Source organism: Argentina anserina, chromosome 2, assembly GCF_933775445.1.
Source record: "Argentina anserina chromosome 2, drPotAnse1.1, whole genome shotgun sequence".
NCBI classification, from domain to species: Eukaryota; Viridiplantae; Streptophyta; class Magnoliopsida; order Rosales; family Rosaceae; genus Argentina; species Argentina anserina.
In genome coordinates, this window is record NC_065873.1 from 12,906,015 (window position 1) to 12,918,628 (window position 12,614).

General features: G+C 39.6%; 1 protein-coding gene and 1 long non-coding RNA gene across 2 annotated transcripts; one reads left to right on the forward strand and one right to left on the reverse strand.

Annotated features, from left to right (window-relative positions):
- Positions 1-5,104: 5,104 nt before the first annotated feature.
- LOC126784799 (uncharacterized) lies at positions 5,105-5,827 on the reverse strand. Its single transcript, XR_007670984.1, has 3 exons — positions 5,644-5,827; positions 5,504-5,569; positions 5,105-5,172 (listed from the first exon to the last, which is right to left on the reverse strand). It is a non-coding gene; the product is annotated as an uncharacterized LOC126784799 (long non-coding RNA).
- Positions 5,828-7,222: 1,395 nt separating this feature from the next.
- On the forward strand, positions 7,223-10,152 carry LOC126783974 (uncharacterized). The gene is given in 7 exon segments (XM_050509495.1): positions 7,223-7,254; positions 7,374-7,431; positions 7,488-7,946; positions 8,092-8,323; positions 8,479-9,179; positions 9,225-9,769; positions 9,771-10,152. Coding segments are annotated over 7 exon segments (2,409 nt in total).
- The last annotated feature ends 2,462 nt before the right edge of the window (positions 10,153-12,614 follow it).

The following is a 12,614-nucleotide window of genomic DNA, read 5'->3' on the forward strand; positions in this document are numbered from 1 at the left end:
ATATTAAAGTCATACAACACTAAAACAATCTCAACGAATCGAGATCGTTTAAATGCACAGCGGATCATTAATGAGTTCACAATACAACTCAGACAACCAATTATTACAACCAAATTTATAATTCAGCATTACATAAAATGGGAATGTAATAATCCTCACAATCTCACACAAAACTCACCAATAAGTCCTCACAAATTCTCACACACAATTCTGAAATGAAAACCACACCACAAGCAGGATAATGAATAACTTCGAGACTCTGGAGTCGTCTCTCAATCTCCACTAGTTAACACCTGCAGAATTATCCCCTACACCATCGAATTGGTGCACCGTGATTGTAAACACAAACCCGGTAAGCTTATAGCTCGTATGAGTAAAATGAAAATATAATTCGCATATCAATATATACGAAAAATCACCAATCAACAAACATAAATGTCCTCATGAGTCAATGGACGACCCATCTGGTTGTCCCAAAAATATATGAAATGACAGTGCTCATAAGAAATCGGGCAACCCTTCTGGTTACCCAAAAACATTTATAATACGGGTACTAATGAACGCTGGTACACATCCGTTACCCCTCACGTAGTACACCGCCGATATTGGGTAACCACCCGCTACCCAACATCCAAAACAATATGAGTACTCATGAGCCGATAACCACCCGTTGCTCACATGCAGTACTCCGGCAGACAGACTAGAGCTCTAACTGTATCGTAACTTTCGCCCGGCCAAAGGCTAGGTTCCGACTTGCCAAACACGTACAATAATCTCACATCATATTGTACAAAAATCAAGTCCAAAGACAAATCAACATTTTAACAATCTCCATGTTAAAATCACGTACAATAATCACACCTCATATTGTACAAATCAAAACCACATGCTTGATATATAATCTCGTCATCAAAATGACATCATCACGATAAAAATTATAACAGTATATTATATAGCAAACTATATATATTTGTACCTATTATCATTTATACAATATATATATAATCTGCTATATCCTATACATGTCATATTTCATAAACACGTCCGAAGACAAAACGTTTTAACCAACACCATGTTAATATTATGTACAATAATCACACCTCATATTGTACAAATTAAATCACATGCTCAATATATAATTCTCGTCATCGAAATGACCAATTCAAATGAATTCATAACAGTATATAATATAGCGAACTATATATATATGTACTTATTACCATTTATACAATATATATATAATCCATTATATCGTATACGTGTCATAATTCAATATTAAAAACTCTTGCAAAATCTTGAATCTCCACAAGGGTAGATTCGTAACGACCATAAAATTTCGAGCATAAAAACTCAAAATATTAAAGTCATACAACACTAAAACAATCTCAACGAATCGAGATCGTTTAAATGCACAGCGGATCATTACTGAGTTCACAATACAACTCAGACAACCAATTATTACAACCAAATTTATAATTCAGCATTACATAAAATGGGAATGTAATAATCCTCACAATCTCACACAAAACTCACCAATAAGTCCTCACAAATTCTCACACACAATTCTGAAATGAAAACCACACCACAAGCAGGATAATGAATAACTTCGAGACTCTGGAGTCGTCTCTCAATCTCCACTAGTCAACACCTGCAGAATTATCCCCTACACCATCGAATTGGTGCACCGTGATTGTAAACACAAACCCGGTAAGCTTATAGCTCGTATGAGTAAAATGAAAATATAATTCGCATATCAATATATACGAAAAATCACCAATCAACAAACATAAATGTCCTCATGAGTCAATGGACGACCCATCTGGTTGTCCCAAAAATATATGAAATGAAAGTGCTCATAAGAAATCGGGCAACCCTTCTGGTTACCCAAAAACATTTATAATACGGGTACTAATGAACGCTGGTACACATCCGTTACCCCTCACGTAGTACACCGCCGATATTGGGTAACCACCCGCTACCCAACATCCAAAACAATATGAGTACTCATGAGCCGATAACCACCCGTTGCTCACATGCAGTACTCCGGCAGACAGACTAGAGCTCTAACTGTATCGTAACTTTCGCCCGGCCAAAGGCTAGGTTCCGACTTGCCAAACACGTACAATAATCTCACATCATATTGTACAAAAATCAAGTCCGAAGACAAATCAACATTTTAACAATCTCCATGTTAAAATCACGTACAATAATCACACCTCATATTGTACAAATCAAAACCACATGCTTGATATATAATCTCGTCATCAAAATGACATCATCACGATAAAAATTATAACAGTATATTATATAGCAAACTATATATATTTGTACCTATTATCATTTATACAATATATATATAATCTGCTATATCCTATACATGTCATATTTCATAAACACGTCCGAAGACAAAACGTTTTAACCAACACCATGTTAATATTATGTACAATAATCACACCTCATATTGTACAAATTAAATCACATGCTCAATATATAATTCTCGTCATCGAAATGACCAATTCAAATGAATTCATAACAGTATATAATATAGCGAACTATATATATATGTACTTATTACCATTTATACAATATATATATAATCCATTATATCGTATACGTGTCATAATTCAATATTAAAAACTCTTGCAAAATCTTGAATCTCCACAAGGGTAGATTCGTAAATATGTGAGATTTTACTCACCTTATCAACTCGAGCGTAATTCCACAATTTCCGAAGACAATTCATTTTCTTGATTTATCGATCACCTTTGAAAAGAAAAGAAAAGAATTTAGAAACGTTTCGTAAACCTTTAAATGCCGAAACAGTAATAATCGGTTACTGTTCAGCAATTTTCGGTTTTACGAATTACTGTTCACTGAGTACTATACAAATACACATCCAACACGTATTTCTGTACGAGTACATACTATTTACATATTTCTGTACGTATAAATACTATTCAAATGTACGTACTGTCTCAGTAAATAATAATTACTGAATTACCCTTTCAAAATTACTTTTTACATTTACTAAAAGTAATTTACATTTACCGTACGTAAATAAAATTTACATTTACCGTACGTAAATCACCTTTTTACATTTACCGTATGTAAAAATAAATTACAAAATTACCCTTCAGAAACATTGTTCACGCGCCGCCGCACGTGGCGGCGTGTGGGGTGCACGCGCCACCTCCGGCAGGCCGCGCGTGGCGCTCACGCGCCACTCACTGTGGCAACGCGTGGGGCACACGCGCCGAGCCTAAGGCCGGCGTGTAGCACGCGACCGCCGCCCCAAAACCATCCTCTTTTCTTCCCCTCTCCTCCCTACGGCCTCACGCCGCCTCTTACTCCCTCCACGCACTCACACGCGCCGCCTAGAGCGGCGGTAACCCCTCTCCTTCATTCCACCTCCGATCTCCAACATCTCCACTCCAAATCATCCAAAAATTCACACAAACATCGCAACAATCAAGTTATACTAATCCCTCACCTCAATCGAAGCTTGAACAGTCGAATTCGTCACCGATCGTGTCGATTCCTTGCGGAGGTGTGTCACCGCGTCCCCCCCTTCGTTCGTAGATGGTGCAGGGCTTGAGGGTTGATGGAGGTGCACCTGCGTTGCACCCTAGCTTCGTCAAAGGAGGGCGTGAACGGCGGCGGGTGTGTTGCTTGTGATGGAGTGGCGACCGGCGGTGAGAAGCACGGAGCCGGAGCTCGTCCGATCGTGGAGGGGAAGTTTCTGAAGGAGGGAGTGAGGGTTTCGGGGAGAGAGAAGAGAGGGAGGCGGAGAGAGTGAGGAGAGAGAGGGATTTCCACAAATGGAAACCCTAATCAGAAAAAGTTCTTTATATACTCGTTCCCAAAATCGGAAACTAACTTCCGACGTTAATAACTTCCCCGTCCGACGTCCGATTAGAACGCGTCATATGCTCACGAACTCGTATCGACGAGCTCTACAACTTTCGTGATGGAAGTTTTCGCAACCGAGCGACAGAATAAAAGTCGATATATACGTTGCGGAAACGTAACTTTTTTCTAATTAAACATTCTGAGAACGTTTCCGTTTCTTGTTTCATAACGTCGCAACCAATCCCATTCATTCTAATTAAATTTCACAATTTTATAGATTTCCAATCAAACCAAATATTGTTTGAAAATTAGAGTTATTACACTACAGTTCATTAATCTTTTGATGAGACCTAAAGTTCCAACTCAATGGGAAAGGTGGATCTGCCCAAAAGTTTGCAATTTTTTTATTTAAAAAGAAACAGCTTTCTTCTGAAGCAAAAAAGCAAAGTACAAGGAAGCAGACATGGAGTCCACTTTAGAAAACTAAAGAAGACAGCAAAGATATCTGTTAATGCTAACCCAAAGCTTAGGCTTTTGGGGCTTTGACTACAACCGTTTGCCAGTTAAGAATAATGGAAGAAATATTATAGTTTACAAATTCCTTACTATTAGAACACCTTGTATTAGAAGTTAGAAGACTGTGAATTATTATATAACATGTTGAGGACTCATTCAATTCGGAATTTGATGATAAAATGCTAAACATTATTCAACCAAAAACTGTTCCTACTCTTACATCATCTGAGATGAGAAGTATGCACATGATGCCCCTTTAATTTGCATGTTTCCATATCATCTTTCTATTCTCGCCCGTTTTATATTTACTCAATTCTATAGCATTATTCTTACTACCTAGTACTTCTTCCTATTAATTGCATCAATACTGGGCCATGGTACAATACACTCTTCTATCTTCCACCAATCTTATTTCCCCTCAAACCATAATTTAGAACTGTGCACTATACTACACATCCATAAGCCTTAGCACCCAATAGTTGACAACGATAGTATGGAAAACAATACAACTTGTGATACGACAACATTCTCAAGGTTATAACCATGAATGAGTCCAGAATACACTCACTCTCTTTTTCAGCCAGCACCATACTCTGAATTTCTGAACGATGTGGACACCGATTAACCATACATGATCCAAAACCTTGAAGAAATCAGAGCACGACAGAATAAATACAGCACGCACCATCAAGCAATCATGGTTAGAGAACAGACATGACTCATTTCACTACATCACCATACCTGCTTATGTACAGGAATCAGAAGGCTATCTTTCCCTTCATTGACCAGGGAATCGTCCAACACAATCTTGAATAATAATGCAAAAAAAAAAAAACATTAAACGAAGATCCTAGCTTTATCACCACACACTTTGACCATCAAATCGGCACAGTACATAAAAATACATTTTGATTTGTCGAATTCTTGAGCAATATCCATTCGTTTTCTAAACTAAAACTTATGTTTCTGTATTTGTACAATCCGGCTAAAATCAGATAGACCTAGTAATCGGAGTAGCTCTTCACTCGGTGGATGTCTCTTAATTAACACTAAACACTTGATCAATTAAGCACGAGCCGATAAGCACAACTCTAACACGCATCAATTCGAATAGATGAAGAAATAGGGGGAGATGTACCTGGAGCTTGTAAATTTGGCAACCGGAGGCGACGTAGGCCCAGCAAGAAGAGCCGTCCTCGCTGACCTGACAAAGAATTGAACAGAATTGAGCAATGAGAGCGTCAGGGTTAGGGTTTGGAGAGAGGAGGAGAGTTTTACATGGAGAGCGAGGCGAGTGGATTGGAGGTTAGCCGGAGAAGGATGGTCGCGGCACCGACACTCTGCTCAAGCTCTTGGCTCTCAGCATTCTCTAATATTCTGGAAATTGGAGAGGGTTTGAATGCGCGCGAATTCGAATAACGGCTACAACTATCTCTGGGGTTCTAGCACTTTCTGGGTGCTCTTGGAGATTTAAGGCTAGGCTTTTTATATAGCGGGTGCCGAGTGACCCGAGTCAGGTTTATTTCTCTTTTTCTTTTTTTTCTTTTTACTTTTTTTCGATTTATCGCTTTAAAACTACTAAAATGCAAAGTCAGCAAATGAATATCATCCCTGCTGCAGACATCACTAACTTTTAATGATTACGAATCGTTCGAAGGACATCCCTTATAATTTCGGGAGCTATGACAAATCAAGACTAGATATCACTATATATTATGTCAAGCAAAAATAGCTAATAGATGAGTCGTATGATACTGGCTTCTTTTGACATGTACCGCACTTGGTATGCTGAAATATGGTGAAGCATGTCTATAATTTCTTGCAAAATCACACTCACAGTAGAGTAGTCTGGTGCCCAGTCCTCAATTGCTGATTTGCTTCAACAAGAATGGCACAATCTGTTTCGAAACAGACGTTGTGGTACCTTAAACTTTGAGCTGGTTGGATACCTTCCTTGAGGGCCTGCATCTCAGCATGAAAAGGTGATGTTAATTGTGGTTGAGGACGAGCACAACATGCTTTAAATTCTCCAAGTTCATAACGCTCCACACAATCAGCACCACCCTTATGAGCCGACTCAGCTATATAACCACCGTCGATGTTCATTTTAATACATCCAGCCTCAAGATTCTTCCGAGTGACCTGATGATGCTGTGGCTTGGGAGGTGTAGCATTATGCTTTGAATGAAAATTACAATAAAAATGACCATTTAATACTAATTTGGCTCCCTCCCATTTAAATGACAAAATTCAAAATGTGATAAATCAACTCTAAGGGTATCAAATACTATTTGATACGACCCGAATTTTTTACAATTCGTCGCGATTATAGTTTTATTTTTTTCTCGAAACGAGAGTCGAACTAAGTATGACGACTCTAAAAGTTGACTTTTTGATACATAAGATTTTCGGGAACACGCGGCACACCTAAATTGGAGTTCGTATGAAGAGGTTACAAATCAAAAAGCATTTGGTCATTTTTAGAATTTAGTATAAATAAGGGGTGAAAATCAGAAAAATCGACGATTTTTGAAAATCCCCCTTCGCGCCACTATTCACCCAACCCCAACTCTTCCTCTGAATCGCCGTCGATGTAGCACCGCCGTCCGGCCGATCTGGGCTGCCGCATCGGTCGCATGCTGGAGCTTGGGAGGTCTCCGTTCGATCTGGGTAGGTGGCGATATCCCTAGTTCCGCCGTCCGAGATAAACGACGCCGAGAAGCTCCATTGCTGCCGATCCTCTTTTCATCAGAACTCACTCCTTCGGCCGCCGTATGATGAAGAGTCATCCATTGATACATGTGGTACTACCGTTCCAAATGCTCAAGAATTGAAGGATTATAATTTAGCAAGAGACATGTCAAAGAGGGTCATAAAGAGACCTATCAGGTTCGAATAAAAAATAGAGCTCTTAGCATTGAAAATCTTTTAGTTGGCTGTGTTTTGCTGGGAACTTGTTCTCAGTCTTTTTTTCTCTTTACTATCTTTAGTTCCTTAATATAGTTCAGTTGTAGAGAAGAGAAGAGCAGTTTTTGGAGACATCATTTGAATGAAATAGCAAATCTGGTAACATTGTTCCATAGTTGGTTGTGTTCTTTGTTCACTTTCTTATTCTCAAATAGGTTTATCCTTCATCAGCTGGTATCAGAGCCGCAAGGCTTGGGACCCAGAACAACATGATGGTTCGTGGTGGACACCGTGGTGGGCGCGGAAATCAGCGACGTAACCCCCGCAACATTGAGAATGAGGAACTCAGGAGGCAAGTCCAGCAACTAACAGAGCGTTTGCAGCGCTTTGAAGCCCGGAGTCGTGAGGAGGACGATTCAGACTCTGACGACGACATCGAAAATCCCTTTCACTTTCGTGCTCCGCCCGAAGAACCAGGTGGTGAGGGCATGTATGATCGTACTGGTCAATTTGATATGAAGGTGGAGATTCCCGAACTTGAAGGGAAGATCAAACCAGAGGAGTTTGTCGATTGGCTTAATACTGTGGAAAGAGTCTTTGACTACAAAGAGATGCCAGACCACCGGAAAGTGAAGCTTGTTGCTGTCAAGTTAACAAAAAAATGCATCAGCTTGGTGGGAGCAATTTAATATGAGAAGGTTGAGGATGGGAAAATCAAGAATTACTACATGGGAGAAGATGAAGAAGGCAGTAAGAGAAAAGTTTTTAGCTGACAATTATCTTTAAGAATGGTTCTCAAATTTGTACAATTATTCACAGGGAAGTAAATTTGTGAATGAGTATACTGAGGAATTTGATTTGTTCATGATTTGTTATGGTATTGACGAACCGGAGGAGCAAACCATTGCTCGTTACTTGGGCGAGTTGCGAAAAGAGATTCAAGATGTTGTAACTTTGCAGGCATATTGGTCTTATGATGATGTTTACAAGCTTTTAGTCAAAGTAGAGAAGCAAATGAAGCAGAAGGCAAATCGTACAGTCGAGGGATTTGGTAATCGCAACCCCATTCGAAAAGAACAATCTTCGGAGTCTGCTCGAAAATAGAAAAGCAAAGTCTAAGGCTTTTTTAGAAGGGGTCTAGCAGTTCTAGCTCTAATCGACCAACCGGTTCAAGCAACATAGTGGTGAAGTGCTTCAAGTGTTCAGGTTTGGGACATGTGCAAGCTGATTGCCCAAATATAAGCTTTGTTAACTACACAGAAGAGACTTTATCTTGGGAAGACTCAGTGAATGATGATGACACTCCTATATATGATGAATACAAAGATGATGATAAAGGTGTAACATGGAGTGATAAAGGGGAAGCTCTAGTCATTAGACGAAGCATGAACAATTCAAAGATTGAGAACCATGATTGGTTGCACCATAGCATTTTTCATATTAGGTGTACTGCCAGTGGGAAGGTCTGCAATGTCATAATTGATGGTGGAAGTTGTGAAAATGTTATGTCACAAGAAATGGTTGACAAGCTAAAGCTGAAGGTTGAGAAGCGCCCAACTTCTTACAAGCTTGCCTGGTTCAAGAAAGGCAGTGAGGTAAATGTTGATAAGTGTTGTCTAATTTCATTTTCTATTGGTAAATCATACCAAGATGAAGCATGGTGCGATGTAGTACCCATGGATGCGTGTCATTTACTACTGGGACGGCCATGGCAGTATGATCGAAAAGCTATTCATGACGGATACAAAAACACTTACACCTTTGTCAAAGATGGGGTGAAAGTGATTTTGGGGCCATCAAGGAGTGAGGCAGTAGCCAAAAGCAATGCACAGGGGAAAACTACCTTCCTTAGCATGGCAGAATTTATGGAGGAAATGCAGATGGAGACTAATGTATACACACTAGTGGTACATGAGGTGAATGTTGGAAGTCCAATTCCGCAGTAACTTTAGCCTTTGTTCAACGACTTTTATGATGTTATTCCTGAGGAACTTCCAATTGGTTTGCCACCTATGAGGGATACTGAACACCAAATTGACTTCATTCCGGGATCTAATTTACCCAACAAAGCTGCTTACCGAATGAGTCCTACTGAGCATCATGAGTTGCAAAGGCAAGTCAGGGAGTTAGTGGAGAAAGGTCTAATCCGAGAGAGCATGAGTCCTTGTGTTGTCTCAGCTCTTTTGAATCCAATGAAAGACGGGACTTTGAGGATGTGTGTGGACAACAGAGCTATTAATAAGATCACCATAAGGTACCGGTTTCCAATTCCTCGTCCGGATGATTTGTTTGATATGCTAAGTGGCTCTAAGGTGTTTTCCAAGATTGATCTTCGAAATGGGTACCATCAGATTAGAGTGAGACCTGAAGATGAATGGAAGACATCCTTCAAGACTAGAGATGGGTTGTATGAGTGGCTTGTCATGCCTTTTGGGTTATCAAATGCTCCAAGTACTTTCATGCGCCTTATGGTTCACATACTTCAACATTTGATTGGTTAGTGTGGTTGTTTAATTTGATGATATTTTGGTGTACAGTTTAAATGAAGAGCAGCATATTGAACACCTCAGGCAAGTGTTGCAAGTTCTGCGAGAACAAAAGTTGTACGATTTGAAGAAGTGTGAGTTCTTAACTGATATATTGGTGTTCTTGGGTTATGTTGTTTCAAAAGAGGGGATTAAGGTTGATCCAAGCAAGGTGGAGGCTAATCGTAATTGGCCAACTCATGTTAATACTCATGAGGTACGAAGCTTTCATGGTTTAGCTTCTTTTTACAAGAGTTTTATCTCAAATTGTAGCTCAATCATAACTCCCCTCACTGATTTACTGAAGAAAGGTGAGTTTGACTGGAATAAGGAGGATGCGAAAGCTTTGAGTTAGTGAAGCAAAAAATGAATGCGGCCCCTATGTTGGCAATGCCATATTTTGAGAAAATATTTTCATTAGATTGTGATGCTTCTCACAAGAGGATAAGAGCTGTTCTAAGCCAAGATGGAAAGCCAATTCCATTCTTTAGTGAAAAGCTCAATGACACAAAGTGACGCTACTCAACTTATGATGTGGAGTTCTATGCAATTGTTCAAGCCTTGCGACATTGGCGCCATTATTTGATTCACAAGGAGCTCATTTTATTCTCATATCATGAGGCTTTGAAGTATATTAACGGTCAACACAAATTGAATGCGAGACATGCAAAATGGGTGGCTTATTTGCAGGAGTTCACTTTTTCGATTTGGCACAGATCTGGCATCCAAAACAAAGTTGTTGATACATTGAGTAGAAGGTCAGCCTTGTTTAGTACCATGCAGGCCTCTGTTATCGAGTTTGAAGTTCTAAAAGATCAATATGAAGACGATCCTGACTTTGGGCAGATTGAGAGATTGTCTAGAAGGAAAGCCATCTAAGTTCTTGTTGCATGAAGGGTACTTGTTTTATGGCAGCCGCTTGTGCATACCAACTTGTTCTTTACATTCAGTTATTATATCTTAATTGCATGGTAGAGGCCTCGGTGGACAGTTTGGGCGTGACAAAACTTTGGGGCTAGTGGTTGAGAAGTTTTATTGGCCTAGAATGTGTCGGGATGTTACTAAGCATGTGGAGAGATGCCGAGAATGTCATGTAGCCAAGAGTAAGTTCCAAAATACAGGTTTTATACTCCTCTACCAGTTCTTGAATCACCTTGGGAAGATGTATCTATGGACTTTGTGTTGGGGCTACCAAAGACAAGATGGGGAGTTGATTCTATTTTTGTGGTAGTAGACATGTTTTCCAAGATGACACATTTTCTCCCTTGCACCAAAATCTTTGATGCAACTCATGTGGCTCAACTGTATTTTAAGAAGGTTGTCAAGCTTCATGGGGTGCCAAAGTCTATTATGTCTGATCATGATCCGAAGTTTGTTAGCCATTTTTGGAGGACATTGTGGCGCAAAATGGGGACTCGTCTACAATGAAGTAGTTCTCATCACCCTCAAACAGATGGTCAGACGGAAGTAGTAAATCGGTCTCTTGGCAATTTGTTAAGAAGCATTGTTGGAGACGAAAAACATAATTAGGACCTTATCTTGTCACAAGCTGAGTTTGCATACAACAAGTCTATGGATAGGTCAACAGAGAAGTGTCCTTTTGAGATAGTTTATGGGATGGTTCCAAATGGTCCTCTTGATTTGCTTCCTCTGCCAATTAACAACAAATTCAGTGGGGATGCTGAGGATATGGCAGAACACATCAAGAGTATGCATTCTCAAGTCAGGAAGAGGTCGGAAGATAATAATGCAAAGTATAAAGTAGCAGCTGATAAGCATATAAGATACATGGAGTTCAAAGAAGGGGATTTGGTGTGGATCCATCTGCGTAAAGAAAGGTTTCCAAAAGGTAAGTTTGGTAAGCTCAGTGCTAGAGCTGATGGTCCGTTTCAAGTGCTTAAGCATATGGGTGAGAATGCCTACCAGATTGCATTACCTGTAGATATGGAGGTATCAACAACCTTCAATGTTGCTGATTTGCAACCATATTACGGTGCTGGTACTGAGCAAGACTTTGACTCGAGGACGAGTCATTTTCAAGCGGGGGAGACTGATGTAGAGTCATCCATTGATACATGTGGTACTACCGTTCCAAATGCTCAAGAATTGAAGGATTATAATTTGGCAAGAGACAAGTAAAAGAGGGTCATAAAGAGACCTATCAGGTTCCAATAAAAAATAGAGCTCTTAACATGGAAAATCTTTTAGTTGGCTGTGTTTTGCTGGGAACTTGTTCTCAGTCCTTATTTCTCTTTACTATATTTAGTTCCTTAATATAGTTCAGCTGTAGAGAGGAGGAGAGCAGTTTTGGAGACATCATTTGAATGAAATAGCAGATCTGGTAACATTGTTCCAGAGTTGGTTATGTTCTTTGTTCTCTTTCTTATTCTCAAATAGGTTTATCATACATCACCATAGCTCGAATTTCTTGAGGGGTTTTGAAGGTCTCATCTCCAGCAACAAACCCTCCAAATGAATTGAACCAACTCGCTTTGAGGTAAGAGAATTGACGATTTGAAATTTTAGGGTTTCATGATTTGGGGTTTTTCTATGTGTATTCGATTGATGTGTTTAGACTTTGATTTGGCCTTAGTAGTGAACTAGAAAGTTGTTAGAAATGTTGAGTAGATTGTGTTGATGAAATTTGGTGGTGATTAGAGGCTGGAATCCGGCCAAGTTGTAGGGTTCAAATAGCCCTCTTGGTGTAGGGAATTCATAAGTAGACTGTGAGATTGAATCGATGAAGCTAATAATCGTTAGGATTTATTGAAAATGCGGATGTTCGGATTGTGAATCATGAAAATCCACCCATTGGAT